Source organism: Oreochromis niloticus, linkage group LG7 (assembly GCF_001858045.2).
Source record: "Oreochromis niloticus isolate F11D_XX linkage group LG7, O_niloticus_UMD_NMBU, whole genome shotgun sequence".
Lineage (NCBI taxonomy): Eukaryota > Metazoa > Chordata > Actinopteri > Cichliformes > Cichlidae > Oreochromis > Oreochromis niloticus.
Window position 1 is genome coordinate 22239350 of NC_031972.2, and position 21107 is coordinate 22260456.

The following is a 21107-nucleotide window of genomic DNA, read 5'->3' on the forward strand; positions in this document are numbered from 1 at the left end:
TTTTAAAAAATAAATAGTAAACATGAACATTTTTTGAAAAAAATCTATGAAAAATTAAACATTAATTTAACATTTTATAAAATAAATATTTATTTTAATTTTTTATTTTGGTACATTTGCTTACTAATGAATGCAGACAGGTTTTCTGTAATATTTTCATCTATAAATATTATATGAGATTATATAATAAATATGAAATTAATCGTTATTTATTGTCTTGATAAACGTCTTATCACCAACACTATGTTTCATAACGTGAGCACATTTTTATAATTTTTATCATTAAATATGGTCAACATTTGTTTTTTGGGAGTTCCTAGTCTGGCCTGTCACCTTGACAACATTGGCCCAATGACAGCGCACACGCGAACTAGGCCAGCCAATCACAGGCATCCGGCAAAGCTGCATGTCATTTCTGCCCCGCTTGCAACCTGCGCTGTGTTTTTGTTTGTCTGTCTGCACACCAGCGAAGAAATCAGAGTCTGCTGCTGCTGGCGCGGAACGAAAACCCAGGAACTCTTTCTTCTCTCACTTTCCGCCCATGAGGACTCCGGTAACCGCAGAGGACGCACGGAGCAGGACCGAAAGGGAGCACGGCCGGGGCAGTGGAGTCAGGTGCTGCTGCTGCTGCTGGATGAGAGTCTGACTAGGCATTTTCTCCCCGGTGACAGCGACAATCTCAGCGGCGCATCTTCCCGGATAGGCGCTCCTCCTCCCCTCCCCTCCCTTCCCTTCTCCTCTCCTCTCTCCTCTCCTGCAGCTCACTGACCATGGCTCTGGTGACACTGCAGCGCTCTCCCACCCCCAGTGCAGCATCGTCGGCTAGCACGACCAACAGCAGTGCGGGGGAGGTGAGTGGAAATGCCGGGGGGCTGGGTCTTTGTGTGTGTGAGGGGAAAACGCCAAGAAAGCGCCCACGGGAGTGTGTAAAACACAGGTTGGGTGGCGTTTGCGTTTGATATCCTGCAGGAAAGGGTTAACCTGGTTTCCGTCATAGTGCGTGTGTCCAAATGTGTGTGCTGCAAACTTGACATATTGTTACAACAGAGAGTTGTTTGTGGCTACTGTGGCAGGGGATTTGTAAACAAAAATCCTGCAGAGGGGGAGGGGACGGGGGGGGCTGTCGGATTTAGCTGTCAAGACAAAGTGCTCGTTTTACTGCTGCACAAACATTCGCAGGTCTCGGTGTTGCCGAGGTTTTTATTTGCGAGTAGTGCGGTCACCAATTTGGGAAGGAGGTCCTTAAATGTGGGGAGAGCGAGCCAAGTGTTTTTGCGAACTTCTAGAAATTTCAGAATAGCTCAGATCCATAACTGCACCATGAAAATGCGCTTGGCCCTCAGCCAGACGTCAAATCCCGCGCAGCACCACGCAGACAAACCGATCAGCTCCGTGCTCGTTGTTTCCAGGTTACATAGCGGTAAAAGGGGTTGTTGGTTCTAGTCGGGTTGCATGGAGAAGTAATGCTGACTTTGTGGAGTTGGAGGCTGCAGGCGTTAAACCTCCACCTGTGAAAGCAGAGGCAGGGGCGTCAGTTAAAGATGGAGCCCTGTTAGACGTTTTTATCCACGTGAAATCATAACATCTGTGCTCGTGCTCCACTTTCTGGGTTTTTAGGAAAGTGGATTATGCGCTCAGAAGTAGGCTGAGGCACAAAAATAAGCAGTGACAAGCCTTGCTTTGAAGATAACTGGGTTCTTCATCTCACCATCACTGTTGTTCTGCTAGAGTCAGCCGGCAGGAAGGAGAAGTGTGTGTGTGTGTGTGTGTGTGTGTGTGTGTGTGATGTCTGAATTAGTTTTTCGTTTTTTATTCCTGAAATTTGAAGGTGTCCTAAGGATTGAGCTGTCAGCTCTTTGCAACTTCATAGCAGATTAGTTCACCAGGCTGCAGAGAGATGGCCAGCAGGTGGCGCTGGCATTCTTTCTTCCATCTCTGCATGGTCCTTGAGATGTTCAACTTATTTAAGAGCAACTGCAGCCACAATTTCAGAAATTCCGGACAAAAAATGTAAAATCATCCGAGTTTTAGTTGTGTGATATGTTTGATGGATACTCGATCATGTGGTCCATGTGTGTTTGGTGCCTGCGTTTCTATTAATGCATAGCACTCTTAACTTTGTGCTTGTTATGAAATAGTTCCATTCCTTTCCCACTGTTCATGATCATCACAGTTATTATTTTTTTTAGTATAAATATATTGTATGCTGTTTCAGATTTGCTCTTTGTCCTTGTCTCTCAGGATTTCGGAAGCGATGATGAGAGGAAAAATAATCAGAGGTAAGACACTTGATTAGGTTTCTAACATATTTGAAGCTTTCCAGAGACGACATTTATAGCAGAATACAGAAGTATTGCGTTTCTTATAGTGGTCTTGTTTTTCTTGTTTTCTGAGCAACAAGGGACTGTTGTTATAATAAGATCTGAAATTGTAACATAGCACTTAATGTTTTTTTGTTTTTGGACCAATTTAAGGAGAATCGGGCTAAGGATAGTTCACTTCAGATGCATTTGCACTACTTAAAATAGAGTACATACAAGCCAGGAAGCCTGACACTGACTTAACAGCTGTAATGATGGAAGTCAGCATCTCAACTTTGTCCCAGGAAGCTGACGGGATAAAGAGTGGCTAACGTTCAGCTTCATTATGCACTTGCATTCGTACATTCACCTCCACTGCCTGAAACAAGCTGCTTTAGCTCCTCTTCCTTTAAGGTCACCTTGTCCTTAAGCCAACTTTTTTCCTATTGGCTCCCTCTCACAAACAGAAGGTATGAAGTGGGTGGATGGGGTTTCTCTGTACAAGCCAGGCTATTTGTTTGATATGGCCATATAAGGAAATCCCTTTTTACATCATAAAGAGCCAAGAGTGTTTAATTGCATATACACTGACCTTTGGTGACATTTAGCATGAGCAGCCTCCACCGTGGTGATTATATTACTGTAAAAGATGTAAGGAGAAGCATTATACGTGCACTTTAGTCACATGTGAAATGCTTTGTATGGCTGTTTTGAAAAATATTTTAGAGATCAAAATTGGTCTGCGTGGAAACGCAGGAAGTAAAGAGGTCTGATCGGAATTTGGGTAGGTTAGTGTATCTTCAGTTTTTTTTAATAGGTGCCTGCTAAATTTGACTATTTCTGCTAAATGCTTCTGTGCAATAGATAATATACTAGATGTCAGGAAGGGTTTGACAACACCTGAGTGAGGTATGGATAGAAAACATGTATACTTTCAAAAAAGAGAGTTAAAAAAGGAAGGTTTTAAATGATGAATGATAATTATTGTATTTAATAGTATTTTCATCGGGCCTGCAGTGGGAATATCTGCAGTAAGCACAATGCAAAAGAGTTGATGAAGATGAATTAATAAAAAGAGGGAGGAAAGAATTCCCACATGCCATGCATACTCAGCTTGTGACATGTGACCCTATTGAATAATTTGTTAACAAGCTGAAAATCTTTTTTCTGCATTTTTCAATTGTACATCACAGATTTTCCATCCATCATGGCAAACTATTTAAACACACACACAAAAACCACTGCAGCGGCAAGATGATGCAGAAATGCATGAATACATTAATGGCAAAATGAATGCATCAAATAGTTTTTGTGTGTGTCTTTAATGGAAAATATTTAAATAAAAGTAAATAAACTGAACCAGGAAAATTAATGCTGTTAAATTTTATACATTAATGTCTTTATTTGATTTTTTTTTTTCTGGTGGCCTGTGAGCCATAATGAGTCACATATTTATGTTTGATTTTTGGTCCTGGTTTCTCAGAGCTGTCAAGGAGAAAAATCTGCTGGAGGAACAGTTGATTTAACTTGACAAGGCTTTAAAAAATGTTTCTTGCACTTTGTTGCATAACAGAGCGCATAAACCGTTGTCCCCGCTCGGTCACGAGGCTTTTCTTTAATCAACTTGACGTCACAAAAATCATGACTTGTGTCAGCAAAGCTTTGGTACAGACTGCCTTTGTGCTCGTTGGTGTGTGTGCTCGCTCGTGTTTGTGTGTGTGGGTTTGTCAGAGTTGAAACAGTCGTATCATGCTTCGAGCTTCTCCGCGGTTCGCAGATTCATCAGCGTGTAGTCTTAATTTAGAATTCTGCATGTCAAACTTGAGACTGACGCCAAGTAACAACCCCCCCCCTGCGCCCTCCCCTCCCTGGCATGAATGATGGTATTGTGGCCGGGCGTTGCATACGGAGAGCCGATTGCTGAATCACGAACTGTGAAAGAGGAGACGGGGGAGCCAAATCTGAACGGAACCCGGCGGCACAGATCCGGAGGTTTCGGGGTTTGGGATGGAAAGAAAGCTGAAAGGGGAAGAGAGGAAGGACAGGCAGGTTCAACCAAAACGGGCTGTGCAGAGGTAGATGTTAATAAGAGGGAGGGGGGGCGATTTGACTGAGAGAAGATGCTTCTGGTCATAAAATCCTCAAATAAAGACATGCTCACCGTGCTGCCTCACTTTGTGGAGAAAGCTACTTGGACTCGGACGGAGATCTGCCGCATGTAAGTCTTCACAGCAGCACAAACAAGATCACTCTGTATACTAGATTCGTATTAGCAACACTCTGCAAACAGTGGCAGTATAAAATATTTGACCTCTTTAACTTTAAAGTCATGAAAACATTTGTAGGAGAAGCGGCTTTAAAATCTATATCTTAAGTCTTATTCTGATGGTAGAGAATTGAGTTTTTCTTCGTGCTCAGTCCTTTACCCGGTCACGGTGTGAATTTGTTCAAGGATTCTGTTTTTAAGCTAAATCCTCCGTGACTTCATCTCATCCGTCTTCTACATAAAGTTGAAGAGGATTAATGATAGCACGTTGCAGAGGAGCTGAAACAAAAGGCCTTGTGATGGCCCCACTCAGTCATACCAGGCTTTGTGTGTTTTTGGTCAAGAGAGGAATGAGACTGTGGTCGAACAAAGCTACACACTGTTCTGTGTGAGAAAATACGCTGAAGCTCTCCTCCTGCTTAGTGCAGCCTTCATAACAAAGTCATGACCCAGGAGTGCTTCATTCAGCACAGGTGGGCCGAGCAGAGGAAGTCTGAACGTTTGAGTGCATGTAGATAGCTGTGTGTGTGTGTGTGTGTGTGAGGTCTATAAAGGTCAACAAACCCAATCAAGTGGAGTCTGGTCACCATTGCTGTTTAAACTAAGGGCTGTTAAATGTGCTGGATCAGGACTCTGCTGACTTTCAGTCCCAGATGAGCCATCCGTCCTGCTCAGTGATCCAAACAGGACTAAATAAGAGAAGTACCTGCTCACGCTGTGTGCTGTGTCCCGACAGGCCTTTCATACTTTACTGGTGTGTGACTTCAGCTTAAATTTGGCCTAATGTGCAACACAATGGAGTATCTGCACTCACCTATTTACAAAAACTACAGCAGGTCAGTCAGTTAAAGCCAAATCATTGGGGGGTTTTTTTAGTAAACAGAGTCACTTTGGACTTCAGGATTTTGTAATGAAATGAGGACTGTAAGGACGTCATTTCAGAGTTTAGGATATTGTATAGAGCAAAAAAAGAAGTCTTTTCAGAATAATGGCTCAATAATGGCTCATTGTATGGACAGTTAGGGTTGACTTTTATGAAGGTTTTTTTTTTTTCAGCTTTAACAATTTTAGTTTAACAACCTTATCACCAAACTTTTAAATTTATGTTTATATTTTGAAAGTACGCTGACAATTTTTGACATTGTCTTTTCTGATTTATAACTGCTATTTGTTATTCTTACTAAGAAAAAGTTTAAAGTGTGTTTTCAAGCTGAACTACATCGGTTTAAATCAGCTGATGGCACCGAAGTAATGTCAGAGCTGAATTTGAGAAAATGTTTTTTTTTTATTTGTTTGTTTTTTCTCCCTTTGATTCTAAAGGCTGTTGCTTTAGTTTAGTTACCTCTGCCAGTGAGGTTATGTGATTTTTTTTTTGAGGTTGTCAGTTTGTCAGTCGGTTGTTAGCAGGATTGAAACAGAGGTGGAGCTTGGCCCGGTCTAAAGGGGATTAACTTTTGGGGTTGGTGTGTTTGCTGCTGTGAATACAGGAAATTTTGAAAGGATTCTTTTACCATTGAAGACAAAGCAAAAAAAACCTTAATTTACGCCATTTTGGACAAAGGTACTGGTCCAGCTGCTCGAACACGGAAGCCCATGCGATGAAGCTCCCGGTGCACCGTTTCTGTGCTGATGTTAATGCCCGAGGAGGTTTGAATTTGTCTGCAGATATTGAGTCAGCAGACTTTCATGCATCAGGACTCAGTGACCCTGCTCTGCAAGGGTTTGTGGTCTGCCACTTCATTGGCTGAGTTGCTCAACTTACAGTCAGTAGTGGATTAAAAAAAATCCACAAACTGACTTGTTGCAACAGCGACATTGTGTTACAGAACCACGCTGGAATTCAGTGAGCTCTTTAGAACGACCTTTTCTTTCACAAATGTTTGTAAAGGCAGACTGCATGGGTCGCTGGGAACACCTGAACATTTGTCACAAGTGCACATCAGAGTAAAATATGAGAAACTGTCAGATATCATTTTGTAGTTCTCCAGAAAATAACTCAGTTATCCAAATCGTGACGTCCTTCTGGATCCAGGGTGGGAATTTATGCACGCTGTGGAGGGAATTCTCTTGTTCTGCTCTTATTTTGCAGTTTGAATTCACTTTAAACTGTATCGTTTCTGCTTCATGATTAAATCCTTCATGATAAAATACTGGAGGAGATGCAGTTTCTTTTTCTATTTCAGTCCAAAATAATAATAATAATAATAATAATAATAATAATAATAAGATTGAGAATGGAGTTAAAGTACAACATATGTGATGTTTTTCAAGGAAGTGATAGAATTTAAACTTATTGCAGCACAACAGATTTTCTACGAGGCAGTCCGTTCTTTGTGACTTTTAGCTTGGCATACATGAGCTGGTTAGCTGTGAGCGCTTCCATGCAGCCCAACTTGCTGCCATTTGAAACTGAAGTTCAGGATTTCTTGTGGTTGGATTTTAGTGTATAGAATGAAAAAGAATAGGCTGCTTATGGCCAAAATGTAGTTGTGTCCAGGCATCAGCATCACTGAATTTCTTTTGCACATCTGCTTTTCAGCCTCAGCGAGAGCTTCTTCATGGTCAAGGGAGCCGCCCTCTTTCTCCAGCAGGGCAGCAGCACGCAAGGACCAAAGACCCCGACCCACCACAAACATGCAGGTGGGAACAAACTCACCCAAAAGCACACGAAGCTTTGTGTCTTTTCTCTTTTACCCATGTTCACTACACAAACAAGACCCCAGACAAAAGCAAATGTGTATTTACCGAGTCTTTTCTCCGTGGTTGTAGGTTTCGTTTGTGTTTAGTCTGACGCATCACCTAATTCGGTCTGACCCGAAGAGCCCTGCAGTTCAACGCCAGGCTTACATAGACTGGTTCATACAAGAGCACTCAGAGGGCACAACTCCCCCTGAAGGCCAAGCGCTATGCTAAAACTTTGATGTTTTTATGATGACGCCAGCATTGTTACTATGGAAATCTAGTGCAGTGTATTAATCTTTTTGTGTCATATAATGTTGTATTGAAAAACAACATTATATTGTTTTAAAGAAAAAACAAAGAAAGTGCTGATGTCCCCCAATAAAAAATTAAAGTTTGATTCAATGGAAAATGAAGCTTTTTCCTAATTCGTGTGGCCCTGACCTTTGACCTATGAGCTGCTGCAAGGTCATAGGTCAAAATTTATGATTTTTATTATCTTTGCCCAGATGATTAGAGCAGAATAGGCTGAAATGTTTGGCTTCTATAAGCTGTAAAAACATCAGACTTTAAGCTATAATAATACAGTTGTCGCTAAACCAGTTGCTAAACTTTATGGCGTTGTTGTAATGTTGTAGGGTGTGGTATTGAAAAAATAAAAGCAGCATTGTACAGCTCTCTGCATGCTCTTTCATGAGATATATTACTCAATACGGTTTCTTTGATAGTTTTTGGGTGGGTGCCACTTTAGCTCAGTGGGTGAGCGTGTCCACATGCCACATGACCAGAGTGTTTTCTCCCTCTCTTTCTTGTTGTGAAATTTGAAGATGATAAAATAAAAAAATTGTGGGTAGTATAAAGTTTTTACTGATTTTCACATTTGGGGTGACCTTGACCTGCTTTTCACCAAAGTTAAACAGCTCAAGCTGTTGTTGGCATCTGCCATCACACAAAATTAGAAAATGATATCTTGAAAACTGTGGATGCTAGACTGCTAACAAACAGACCGACAGACAGACAAGCAGCCGATTACAAACTCCGTCCCTTTGGGGGAAGAACAATCAAGTCTCAAACTGTGTGCTTGTGCTCATTTCCAGCTTCACAGTTTAATTATTAGACTCACCGTCTGCATGCTCCATAGTTCAAAACAATCCTTTATGCAATTTATGTTTAAAATCTTTGGAAATGTGTTTAAAAACTGTTAAAATATGAACCTAACAGACTAAAACTGTGTGAGGTTGCCATTCAGCTCTATCAGTGACTGACATTCCTGCTTGTCTCTCTGCCAGTCTCTTTCACTAACACTCTTTGTATGTTTTTGTGTGTGTCTATAAAATTGTGGGCAAGGGCAGGAAAAGTCAAGTCAGTTTGTAAATACCTCCGCTAAATATTTAGTTCAGCACAGCTGGGAGGTTAAACGATTTAGATTCATCTTCATTGGGAGAAATGTGCAAAATATTTCCTCCCACTGAAGAAAACAATAGAAAAAACTGAATGCTCAGTTTGTAGCTGAAACTTCGGAAAGTCCAGAAATCACGTCTCTAAAGCTCGTGTCTGATTAAAGTGTGTATTATCTATATTGTTAGTGCGATCTTCAGTATGTATGTCAGCTGATTATTGTTAGTTTCAGTTGTTATATTTTATGCAAATAAACATACAGAAGCACGAAATCCACTTCTTTGCCATGGTAACCAAGAATCCTGTCCATATCAGACGACCACACTGTGACGCTGACCTTCAGCCAGTCTGGCATACAAAACGCAGTTTAATCAGTTCCCACGTGAGGAAAACTGTGAATTATATTAAAGGCATTGTTGTTGAATCATTTCACAGTCTCAATGTTTCACTTTCAGGTGATTTGCCTCAACATCTGCAGGTCATGTTTAAGATTCTCCGGTCTGAAGATCGCATTAAGCTGGTCAGTACAAAGATGTTGCCATGTGTTGCTTTGTTTTTGTTGCTGGAAGCGTTCATTTCATTTATTTCATTCAGCAAAGGTGAAATCAGAGACTTAAAAGTAAAGACCTGCTCCACTAGTTAACTGAGTGTTTTTATAGTAATGTGCAAAAGTCTTGAGCCTCATCACCTGTCTTTATATTTAGCTTCAAAAGTTCTCCAGATCCATCCATCCATGAAACAAAAAATAATAGAAGAGCAGGAATAGGCCAAACACCCAGGATTACAAACATATGTAAAAACACAGATGTTGTTCCTGAGCTTGCAAAAAAGTTTCGTCTTTGAAAAGAGCTGGGGGGTTTTACCCAATCAAATCTGCAGAATAAATCCAGAATATGGCCACGTTTTATTGTTATCCTGCAGTACCGCTAAAGAGTCCAGATGCAGTGTTTTGCAGTCTCTCCTTTTGTCGTGCAGGCTGTGCGGTTAGAAAGCAGCTGGACAGATCGAGTGCGCTATATGGTGGTTATCTACACCACTGGCCACCAAGATACCGAGGAAAACGTTGTCCTGGGAATGGACTTTACAGATAAGGACAGGTAATTAGTCTCCCTGCGTATGCACATTTTGCCTGTTTTAATGAGATTTGTTAACCTCATATTGTTGTGATCTACAGTAAGAATTGCTCTATTGGGATGGTGCTGCCGCTGTGGAGCGATACCAACATACATTTAGATGGAGATGGGTAAGTTTCACTTTGCCACACGCAGAGAACAAAAACACTAATGGATGTTTTCATTCTGATCACTTCAAAATGTGAGACAAGGGTTTTCTAGCGAGGCTCATTTCGAGCCTATTCTTTAGGCTTTAGCGCCCACCAGTGGCAGAGGAGGGAGTTACACAGATTTTTTTCCTCTGTGTGAGAACAGTTCTTGCTGACCTGTTAACATTGTCACTGCCTCTGTAAGCTGGAGGAATGTTCCACTGTTTGGTGTCCTGAATAGACCCCATGGACGAGCCCTGTCCAGTCTGTGTTTACATCCCCCTCATCACTCTTCACCTCAATCCAAACTAATCTCCTTCTCCGCCTTTTCTTCTTCTTCACTAGAGGCTTCAGTGTGAGCACAGCAGGGCGGTCACATGTCTTCAAGCCTGTGTCTGTGCAGGCCATGTGGTGAGTTCTTCATGTCTGTCTAGAAGTGGGGTTGTGTTAATACACCGATATACCCAACATTTTACCAAAGTGATTGGGAATTGAATTAAAATCAGTTACAAATGTGTGCATTTGTTTGCGGTAACTTGGAGGATACGGTTCGTGTCTTTGTGCAAGTTGTGAAGGTCTGTTACAGCTGTGCTCGGACGTTTACATACACTCATCACATGCATGAATGTCATGGGAATTTGGGGACTTTTAAGGATCTCTTGGAATTGTTCTTTTTCCAGGGTGGAATGATGGTCCAGCACTCATCTTTTAATGGCTTTAAAAGCAAGAAATTAGGTGTACACATATGAATATATTTTGATATTTCTCAAATATTAACAATATCAACAAATATCAAGAACTCCGTGAAGATCTAAGAAGGAAAATTGTGGATTTACACAAGTCTGTTGAAGCCATTGCTAAACATCTGCAGATTTTAGGATCATTAGTTAAAACAACTGTACATAAGTACAAGTTATTCAGATGTGGCGTTACTTTGCCACAGTCTAGAAGAAGACCCAATGTCACCCTCAGATGAGAGGAAATTGATTAGGATGTTCAGGAATAACCCAGGAACCATCAAACCTCAATCTTGCCATGAACCGGAAACTGGAAAAGAACACTGTTCCAGCTGTCAGCCATGGTGGTGGCAGCATCGTGTTCTGGTCCTTTTTGTTGCCAGTGCTACTATTATGTTGCACAGTGTGGATGAAATAATGAAGAAGGAGGACTACCTCCCAATTCCTCAACTTCATTCAAGGTTTAATCAACTTCAATCTTGAATCAGCATTTAGACATTTGAAACTTAGACACAGTTAGGTGTTATAACAGGATAATGATTCAAAACACAGATCAAAACTGGTTTTGGAATGAAGAAAGCAGCGGATTAAAATCTGCATTTGTGCCGGGAAACCGACCAATTTAAATGAACCAATTCTTATACGTCTTGATGGTCAAATATTCAGTCAGAATTATGTCAGAAGCTTTTTGATGGCTACCACAATCTTCTGGATGCATCTTGTTTAGATACTTTACTTTGTATATATTTGAGTCTGTTTTCCGCTGATGACACTCCTACTATACTCTGTGTGTATGTGAGTGTTCACATGCCACCTTCTGGTCAGCTGACAGAATTACCATTAATGTGCAGGTTTCCCTTCTGTTCAGTGGGGATCTTTAGCAGTTAAAAGTTTGCACCATGTTCCTGCAGGTCCGCCCTGCAGGTCCTCCATAAGGCATGCGAGGTGTCTCGTCGGTTCAACTACTTCCCAGGGGGCATTGCTCTCACGTGGATGGCCTTCTACGAGAGCTGCATCACCTCAGAGCAAAGCTGCATCAATGAGTGGAATGCCATGACCGACCTGGAGAGCACCCGGTCTGATTCTCCCACCATGTTCGTCGACCAGTGAGTACCCAGCATACCAACTCACCTCATGTAATGAAGGAAAAACGGGCACATCTTTTAAGTCATGCAGTACTAATTAATTATCCTGTATTTTTCAAAGAAGATTTAAACAGATCTCATGTGGCCAAGCAGATCATAGATCAAACAGGCCTGCGCCGTGTGTCTTCAGTCGTACATTTATATGCTTTGGACACGAGCTGCTATTCTTCTGTTTCTGGCCTTTGTCTTCATCAGTGGGAAACCCTGTTATGCAAATTTTCATTCAGACCACAGCACTGATGCATTGACTCATTATGTGCAGGCCAACTGAGCGAGAAAGAACTGAATGTGCCATTAAAGCCAAACTACGCAACATCATGATGTTTCAAGATTTGGAAAACATCACCTCAAAGGAGGTACGTGCTGAATCAGCATTTGTCATTCAAAGGGCAAGGAATGGTCTAAATTTTATTTTATTTTCACGTTTTAGGAAAGAATACACTAATAAAAGATTCAAATTAGCAGTCTATAAAAGTTTAAGTGTGTTTTCCTCAATAACTAGTCACTACAGATCTTTGTTTTTTGCATTCAGGCAAAAGGCCTTATTTTAATCTCTTCAGCACAAAACAAGTTTTTTGTTTGTTTTTTTTTGAGTTTTTACTAAATAAAAATTAAAAAACTATTTGTGGCTGCTCATTTATTAATAAGGAGTCCCAGAGCAGGTAGCGCCACATGTTTGATTTGTCAGATTTTTACACTGGATGTCCTTCCTGACGCAACCCCCAAGGGATTAGCCTCCTGGGGTTGAACCAGGGACCTTTTGTTTGTATAACCTTTACAGTATTAAGACACTTTTTAAAAATTAAATAAAGGTACCAATGCTTAACCTGTGGTGGGAAACGCACGCATTTGGAAACCACGTTTTTAAGAAAGTGGGGGTTCATGTTAATTCCTCATCCTCAGATCCGTAACGAGCTGGAGCAGCATATGAACTGTAACCTCAAAGAATACAAGGAGTTTATAGACAACGAGATGCTTTTGATCCTGGGTCAGATGGACAAGGCTACACTTATCTTTGACCATGTTTATTTGGTGAGTTGTTTGCATCTTTTAGTATAATTTAGAATTCTGTTTACCCGTCCTCCACACTGATAGCCAAATACTCTTTCACTGTGGTATATACTTGGTTTAAATACAGTTATTCTGTGTAAGTTTCTGCCTTTCTTCCTCTCTAGGGCTCTGAGTGGAACGCTTCCAACCTGGAAGAGCTACGTGAGTGTGGGTGAGCTGAGAGCTTAACACTGACCTCAGAATCTAACCTTTTATTTTTCTTGGTTTAATCCCACTTGTCTAATTCTCATTTATGTGATTATTGTTATTGCTATAGCCATATAATTGAAAAGTCTACTGGACTCAGACCAAATTTAAATCTTTTGTGTTTGAAGTTAAGCATGAAAATATGCAGAGCTGTAGTAATAAGCATAGATTGCATATAAATTATGAATATTGGCGTCATGCATTACTTAATGTAGTTTGGATTTGAGCTTTTTGACCGTGGCTGTCTTGGTGTTTAAAGACCAAACATCACAAGTGAGGCCAGGATCTGGCTGAGAAACTGAAGGAGAGTCCTCTTGTGGTAGAGATCTGCCATACCCTACACCTTACTGTGCCATACCCTACACCTTACTGTTATTTCTCTACATTGGACCACAATTTACAAAATTAACATGTTGTATTCAGTAAGAATTCAGACCCATCAGGAAAGTGTTTACTGATATCATACATTAACAGAGTAAAAGACCTCCCTTGTAGCCCATAGAAAATACAACATGACTACTTTTTGCAACATGAGGAGGCATGTTGTGTCCTTATTGTGCGTCCCTTTGCCCAACTTGACAGACAGCTAACGGTTTCAATGAACATTGGAGGCGGAAGTAAGTTTGAGGCTTTTTACTTCGTCAGTAGTTCAATGATTGACATCCTTTTCTTCCCGTAAAACTAAAAACAAACACAAAGTAAATGTTACAAGATGTCTTTTCCTTTTAACTCACACTTCTAGGATATGAACTACACTGTTATATAGTATGTGTAATCAACAGCGACTCAGTAGTGATCACAATACAACTTAGCGAGTTTAGCTTCCTCAAAGATAAACATAACAGATGAAATAACTGGTTTCTAAACAAATCTATGTAATAGAAATGCACCAAATAAACTTGTAAACATGTTGTACATTAATACTCACAAGCAATAACTCTCCAAGACAGAAATGTATTAAAGAGCATCTAAGGCGACAAACAGCATATTCTGCAGGCTAACAAGCGACCAGCTTCCGGTTTCCTCTACCCACAGGAACAGAAAACCCCACCAAAATATAAGCTTGTGAGTATTCCCACTATGACCAGCAGAGGGTGCTGAAGAGAAAGAACCTATGCATGTCATAACAAGGCACCTCCTGCTGGCCATTAGCAAGTAATGCAGGTGTATAGCACGTGTATCTGACCTGAAGGCTACATCCAGTTTGTATATCCAGTCTATATGAACAATATGGTTCATGCTCAAACACCACATAGAAAAATAATTGCTCAAAGAAGAAAGTGCAAGAAGAAGAAAGAAAGAAGCTGCATGCCTGCATGACTTTGGACACATGCAAGACTTTTTCTAAGTAGAATGGAGCCTTTGTGTCAAATCTAGTCTTTGCTATTCGTCACAGCAAATCAAGACCTGGTTGTGGGTGAGCTCTTTCAGGACTCACTGATTTTTTTTGTTTTGTTTTGTTTTTTCCTGCTATGATAAAGGTCTGTGGGCAGAGGAGTAAATATTAACATGATGGGGTTTTTTGCAGAGTGGGATTTATTCTGAACGTTACCAGAGAGATCGACAACTTCTTCCCAGGCTTGTTTTCTTACCACAATGTCCGAGTGTACGACGAGGACGCCACTGACCTGCTGGCCCACTGGAATGACACTTACAACTTTATTGTCAAAGCCAAGTGAGAGCAAAACAAACCAGTCATCTTGGGGGTGGGAGGGGGCGTGCTACTGGTGTCTAGATTGAGAGTGATTTTTCTTTTCTCTTGATCCAATAGGAAGAATAATTCCAAGTGCCTGGTGCACTGTAAGATGGGGGTGAGCCGGTCTGCCTCTACTGTTATTGCCTATGCAATGAAGGAATATGGCTGGTCTCTGGAGAAAGCCTACAACTTTGTCAAGCAGAAACGGAGTATAGCTCAGCCAAACGCCGGCTTCATGAGACAGCTGGCAGAGTATGAGGGAATTCTAGATGCCAGGTAAGCAGGTCTATGCTTTCACTAAGGTTTGCACTTTGCAGAGCCAACAGATGCAACCACTGTGTTTCATGAAGCTAATTAAGAGATTATAACTCTGTGTGGTTTTAGTTATTCTAGTCACACTTAAAGCCTAATTCACCTTTGCAGCAAACAGCGTCACAACAAGCTATGGAGGCCTGGAGCAGATGAGGAGGGATCGGATGATTTGCAAGCCTCGGGCCATTGTGCCGGTGGAGGGGAAACACCGGTGCTCAGAGAAGAGGAAGCCTGGGGAGGCTGCGGGGCGTCTCCCTGTAGGGGTATGGGTCTGGAGATGGAACCTCTAGACTCTCTTAACTATAATTATTACTTTAGACGTTTGTCAGACTCCGCACTTGACAGTGAGCCTTCCACTCCAGTTCGGGGACCCCCTCTGCTCGGTATGGAAAGAGTTTTTATTGAGATTGAAGACGTAGAGAGAGATGCCCTGCTGGAGGACGAGGGTTTCCCCATGGCCCATTTAGCCCTGCCTGGTGAGGGCACAGCAGCCCAGACCTGTGGACGCCTTGATCCCCTCGAGGACATGAGGCTGAGGCTCGAGTTCAGTACTTTGGAAGAAGAGGATGAGGAAGAAGCCAAGAAAGAGGAAGCTGAGATGGCAGCTTTGGCTCAAACGCCTGGAAATTCAGAGGGGAAGAAAATGGGGGAGGAGGATGAGAGGAGCGAGGAAAGCCGGTTAGGCTTAGCCAACCTGAACACCAACAACAGTAACCGCCTAGCAGCCAAGCGCAGCTGTCCTGCAGCTTTTGATGTGAGTTAAAAAAACAAAACATTTTTAGTTAAAAGATAAAGTCTTTAAGTTGCATTTTTTAAACAACTATTTGTCGTAGAGGTAAATGTTGTAAAGTAAACATATTTAGTTTTCATGTGACTGACCATATGCTGCATTTTGTTCAATTTTTCTCCATTTAGGACAGTGGTAGCACAGGAAACCCTTTAAAAGTGAAGCCCTCCTATCAGTCCTGTAAGGACTGCATGCGTCTACCGCAAGGGCGGCGCTGTGACCGTCCAACAGGAGGCCGTTCCCACCGCCTTAACCCCTCCCGCCACTGCACTGTCCCTTCCATATGCATAGATCCGCCTGGAACGAATTTTGCTTCCACATCGAGTCTGCAGTCTCTTTCCAGCCCTGCAGTTGTACCACCTAACTTGATCCAGCCCTCTACTCAACTGTACCGCTGTTCCACCTGTACCCCTGACGTCACAACTGTCCCCCTAACCAACCACCAGAAACTGGCCTCACCCATGAACTGTGAGGAGGCACCTCCTGACCGCAGCTCAGTGGAGACGGAGGACATGGATGAACCGCAGGGTGAACAAGTGTTAAGGGAGTGTACTGACGCCATCAGTGACGCTGAAGATTTAAAATTACAACCTGATGGAGCAGTAGAGCTCCCGCAGCTGCAAATGCCAGGACTGGGGATAGAATTTGGTCTGGAACTGATGCGACAGAGGGCAGAGCAGCTTGAGAAGCTGCCAAGCATGGCCATGGAGGCCAGCTCTCAGTAGGACACCTGCCTTAACACGGTGGCTCAAGCAAAGATGAGATGGGGGGGATGAGAAGTGGCTTGCCACTGTCTCAGTCTCTTTAATGGCTTTGAGAAGTTAAAAAAAAACACTGCTGTGGTACCAGAAACGAAGCACTGCGCTGATCTCCACTCTAATGTCTCAGCTCCATTTAAACAAGAAGCTCTCTGCATTGACAGAGAGTGCTCCGTCGTAGACTTCCAGCATTGAGATCCAGATGAGGCCGATTGCTTTCACTATGTACTTAAGGCCTGGATGCTTCAGATCAAGCCAGGATGGAAGACTTTCCCATGTGTTCGAGGCCACCGTGGGCTATTTGAACTGCCTTTCTCACCACACGTGCAGGATCATCCCCTTTTCCCACTCCCCAGCCGAGACGAGCATTACGCCGCCATGTTGCCATCGGCAGACAGGTTTCAATGCAGCAGTGGCAGTTTGTAACATCTAGTTGTAGTTCCTTTATGACTCCTCAGAGTGCTTTATTTAAATGTCGATGAAAAGAAAAATACAGAAGTAGCACGCTTCTGTCAGTGTACTCTGTTTCCAGTATTCATGGAGGAGCTCAATAAGTAATTATAGCTGAGCCACTGTTTCCTCACATTACCACAGATAACTGAACCATCACTGAGCTTAACTTATATTTTACCTGCTGCAGCTGCTTTTGCATCATGAGAGAACATTTCATGTGAAAGCATACTAGTTTATATTAAAGAAAAAAGTGGATGTGACCATAGCCTTTTTAATGCCTCTTTGTGAAGCACCGTACCTCGGGCCAGGAGCGTCTCAGACTGTTTTTGGTCAAAGACTGTTTTGTTCTTTCTGCTCAGCGGCTACTTCAACCTGACCTCCTCCAATAAAGTTAATCTAATCATGTACTGAAAGCGCTTAGTTTAGCCCACGCATGACTTTGCAGTATTACATAACATATCTCCAACACATTTACACACAAATGTATCGAACAACAAACTTCTACTTGAGTTTTTTAGCATTTGATTTTCTAATAATTGGTTACATTGTAAGTAACAACAAAAAAAGGTGCATTCATTTTTCAAGTGGATGTTGAATTGATTCAGCCTAACCTGATCAATCATCTTATGCATAAGAGAACGACAGAAGACAAGAAGATTGAAAGGCATTTAGACCCCGAGCAACAACCAGATCATTTCTCATGTAACCAAAGCTATAACATGCACGGACACTTGGATTGCATCCACAGATATTTTTTAATTCATGCAAATCACATATACAGTAGATTATGCACTTGAGCACAACTCTAGTATCCATTCACACATGCACAGTCATATTTCTGATCTATTTCAGTACATTTAACCCTAAATAATTTGAGCAAACTAAAGCAGACCAGGAAATCAAAAATATTTATTTTTTAATGTCTTGAAAGTTTAAGGGATTAGTTGCATTTGTTCGCCGTGTCAAGTGGAGCCCATCCCTGTGTAATGTATAGCTTATTTGCTCTAATAATAACGTTCGATCCAAGTGTCAACTGGTTATGCTGTAAAATTTGTTGGTAATATACTGTGAAATGGAAAAAAATAACTCCAGTTACTCTTATGTGAAAAAATCAGACGATATTTATAACTTATTGTGCTGGATTTCCTTTATTTTAAATGCAGAGAAGGTAATCTATGATATCAAGATGATTGCAAAGCTTACCACATGCAGGTTTTCACACATGTGCACCAGGCAGTTATTTCAGAGCTTTTTCTCATTTCTTATTTATACTTTTCTTCTTTCTTTCTTTTTTTTTTTTACAGTGTCGCATAGCCTAAGGCTTCTTCTGGTTGTTTTTTTTTTAAAAGCTGTTTCCTAAGTGGTGTGCCACAAATCCAAAGTTGCTGTGCCACAAGGTTTGTCTGTAAAATTCTCTGTTTGGTTGCTCTTGTGTCGATTCCCTTACTGGCGCGCTGGGTGTGCTGCTAAAGGATGCCTGTTTGTCTGCAGAGAAAGCGCGTGCACGATGCATTACTGTGTTTAGCACTTAAGAGAAATGAAAACTGTGCAAAGAATGAATGCAAATCATTTGGTTCTCTTCAACTGTGCATTTATTCTTTATTTTTGTGGAAATTTGGTTTGTTTTAATTCGATAAGTATGAACAACAGTGCAACCTCTGTTCCTTTTTCTCCCCGGACTAACTGAATCAGAGGGAGCTGCAGGTTTGCTCCACTAATTAGATTAAAATATTTTGGTGCTCAATTTAAGCTGGTCTTATCCTTCACATGGCCATTTGAGCGTTATGTAACATAAGATGATTGAAAGAGCTGGCAACTGAACAACTTTAAACTGAAAAAAGTTTGAATTCAGAAATTGTAAAAAGTGATGAACTTGCAAAAGTTTGTAAAAGACAGATTAAGGAAATATTACATGGAGCTGAAAAACTGGTATGCTTTAATGTAAGTATGAAGCTATAGCCATTGTCGAGTTAACTTAGCTTAGTGTGATGACTGGAAGCAGAAATGGGTCTCTGTGTAATCCACCAGTTTATAAATTCACTACTTGACATATTATCTCACTTAAAAAAACAAAAACAAATGTAAAAAATCTTCTTTTGTTTGTTTGTTTTTAGTTCTCATGCTAAGCTAACTAGCTTCTAACTATACCAATCAAATGCCAAGGTGGTGTTGATTTTGTCTTCAAACCGGTGGAAGTAAGCATACTTTATCAAATTTAAATTCTTTAATGTATTAAAGGTGGGATTCCACGTTAAGCCAGTTTTTAGCATTTTTAAGGCTGACAAAATTCCTGCATCCCTGGATCACAGCACTATGTTTGGCTGGTTTTGTCCCTTTTTTTCTATTTAAGTGCCTTAACCTCAGCCTTAGCTCTAACATTAAGCATCACAGGCTTTGCAAATTTTCTGTGAGTGTGTTGATGGTCCGGCTTTTTGTACATTACTTAACCTCACTCCCAATAATAACCATTACCCTTCGCAATGTATAACTTAGCACATATTATAATGTATGCAAACACACTCGAGCTCATTTACAGCAGCATCTTCTCCCTCAACGCACTTGGTGGACTTCCATTTATTAATAGCCTCCAATAATGATGTATTTGTTTGATATTGTTAAGACTCGTGGTACATTGTATTGGTTCAATAGCTGAAGAACCTTATTTGCTGGAATAAGAACTATCATTTACATTAAACTGTTAGATAGGATGAATTTATCTTTGAAATTTACCAGTCTGTACATATTTTTCTCTACAATTTGCTATTTGAGTATATTAGCTTGCAGACATGGTCAATATTTAAGAAAAAAGTATTGAAAATGCTACTGTGTATTGATAAGTACTCATAATTAAGTTCTCGTGTTTGTACCACGCAAAAGATTTTATATTATCTCTAATTTAGGCAGTTTTCAGGCTCTATGGAAAATGGCTGTGTTTGTTTTATTGCATTAGTCCCAGGCACCAGGCCTCAAAATGACAATCCCACTGAAGAGCCAAGCACTGAGGACATTAAAAACACGTTGTAATGTAGGGAGGGGGGGTCCAGGTATTTGAGTGTATTTATAGAGCACAAGTCAGCCCCAAAGCACGTGAGCTTGAGTGGAAGATGTAAATAAGTAAAAACCTCCCTGAGAGTAAGATTTTGTTACGTTTGATGCTTTTTGTTAACTTTTGTGTACTGTACATTGCCAATGTTTATGTGTATGCACTTTTTTTACATTTTGTTAATATGTTGTCCAGTCTAATGTTTATCATGGAAATAAACTATTTCCTCTGCATTATCTGTGTAATCAGTTGGATTTTGCGAGCAACCAGTGTAGACAACACACACTGGACTAAAGAACAATTCAGTTTAAAATTTTAACAAAGCTTGTCATCATTTATGTAAACATATAGACTCAACAGCCACTTTGTTAGTTACCTTTCAGCTGCTCGTTAACATAAATATAATCAGCCAGTCACATGGCAGCAACTCTGTATTTAGGTGTGGAGACATGGTTACCTGTTGAAGTTCAAACCAAGCATGAGAATAGTGGAAGAAAGGTGATTTAAGTGACTTTGGATGTGGCATGCTAGTTAGTGCCAGACAGGCTCGTCTGAATGTTTCAGAAACTGCTGATCTACTGGGATTTTCCCACATATTCATCTCCAGGGCTTACAGAGAATGGTCTGGGGGAAAAAGAGAAAATATCTAGTGAGCAGCAGTTCTCTGGGAGAATGGCAGAGGAAAAAATAATATCTCAAATAACTGCAGTATGCAGAGGAGCATCTCCAAAAGCACAGCATGTGTAACCCTGAAACAGATGGGCTACAGCAGCAGAAGACCACACCAGGTGCCACTCTTTTCAGCTAAGAACAGGAAACTGAGGCTACCGTTCACTCACCAAAAAAAATAATAGAAGATTGGAAAAACTTTGCCTGGTCTGATGAGTCTAGATTTCCGCTGTGACATCTGAGTGATGGGGTCACAATTAGGTGTAAACAAGATGAAAGCATGGATGCATCCTGCCTTGTATTAATGATTCAGTTGGTTGTTGGTGGTGTAATGGTGTAGGGGATC

General features: G+C 41.1%; 1 protein-coding gene across 2 annotated transcripts; it reads left to right on the forward strand.

Moving 5' to 3' along the window:
- The first annotated feature begins 354 nt into the window (after positions 1–354).
- Positions 355–20325, forward strand: ssh1b (slingshot protein phosphatase 1b). Of its 2 annotated transcripts, XM_005470288.4 has the most exons (15): positions 355–851; positions 2242–2279; positions 7106–7206; positions 9099–9163; positions 9619–9740; positions 9818–9886; positions 10250–10315; positions 11553–11747; positions 12049–12142; positions 12690–12818; positions 12962–13008; positions 14572–14718; positions 14815–15015; positions 15163–15805; positions 15967–20325. In XM_005470288.4, exons 1-15 carry the CDS (start codon positions 771–773, stop codon positions 16561–16563), a joined length of 2595 nt encoding a protein of 864 aa, XP_005470345.1. In that variant the 5' UTR covers positions 355–770; the 3' UTR covers positions 16564–20325. The 2 variants fall into 2 exon arrangements, with proteins under 2 accessions (XP_005470345.1, XP_019216649.1); XM_019361104.2 differs by lacking the exons at positions 355–851; positions 2242–2279 and adding an exon at positions 3823–4518.
- The last annotated feature ends 782 nt before the right edge of the window (positions 20326–21107 follow it).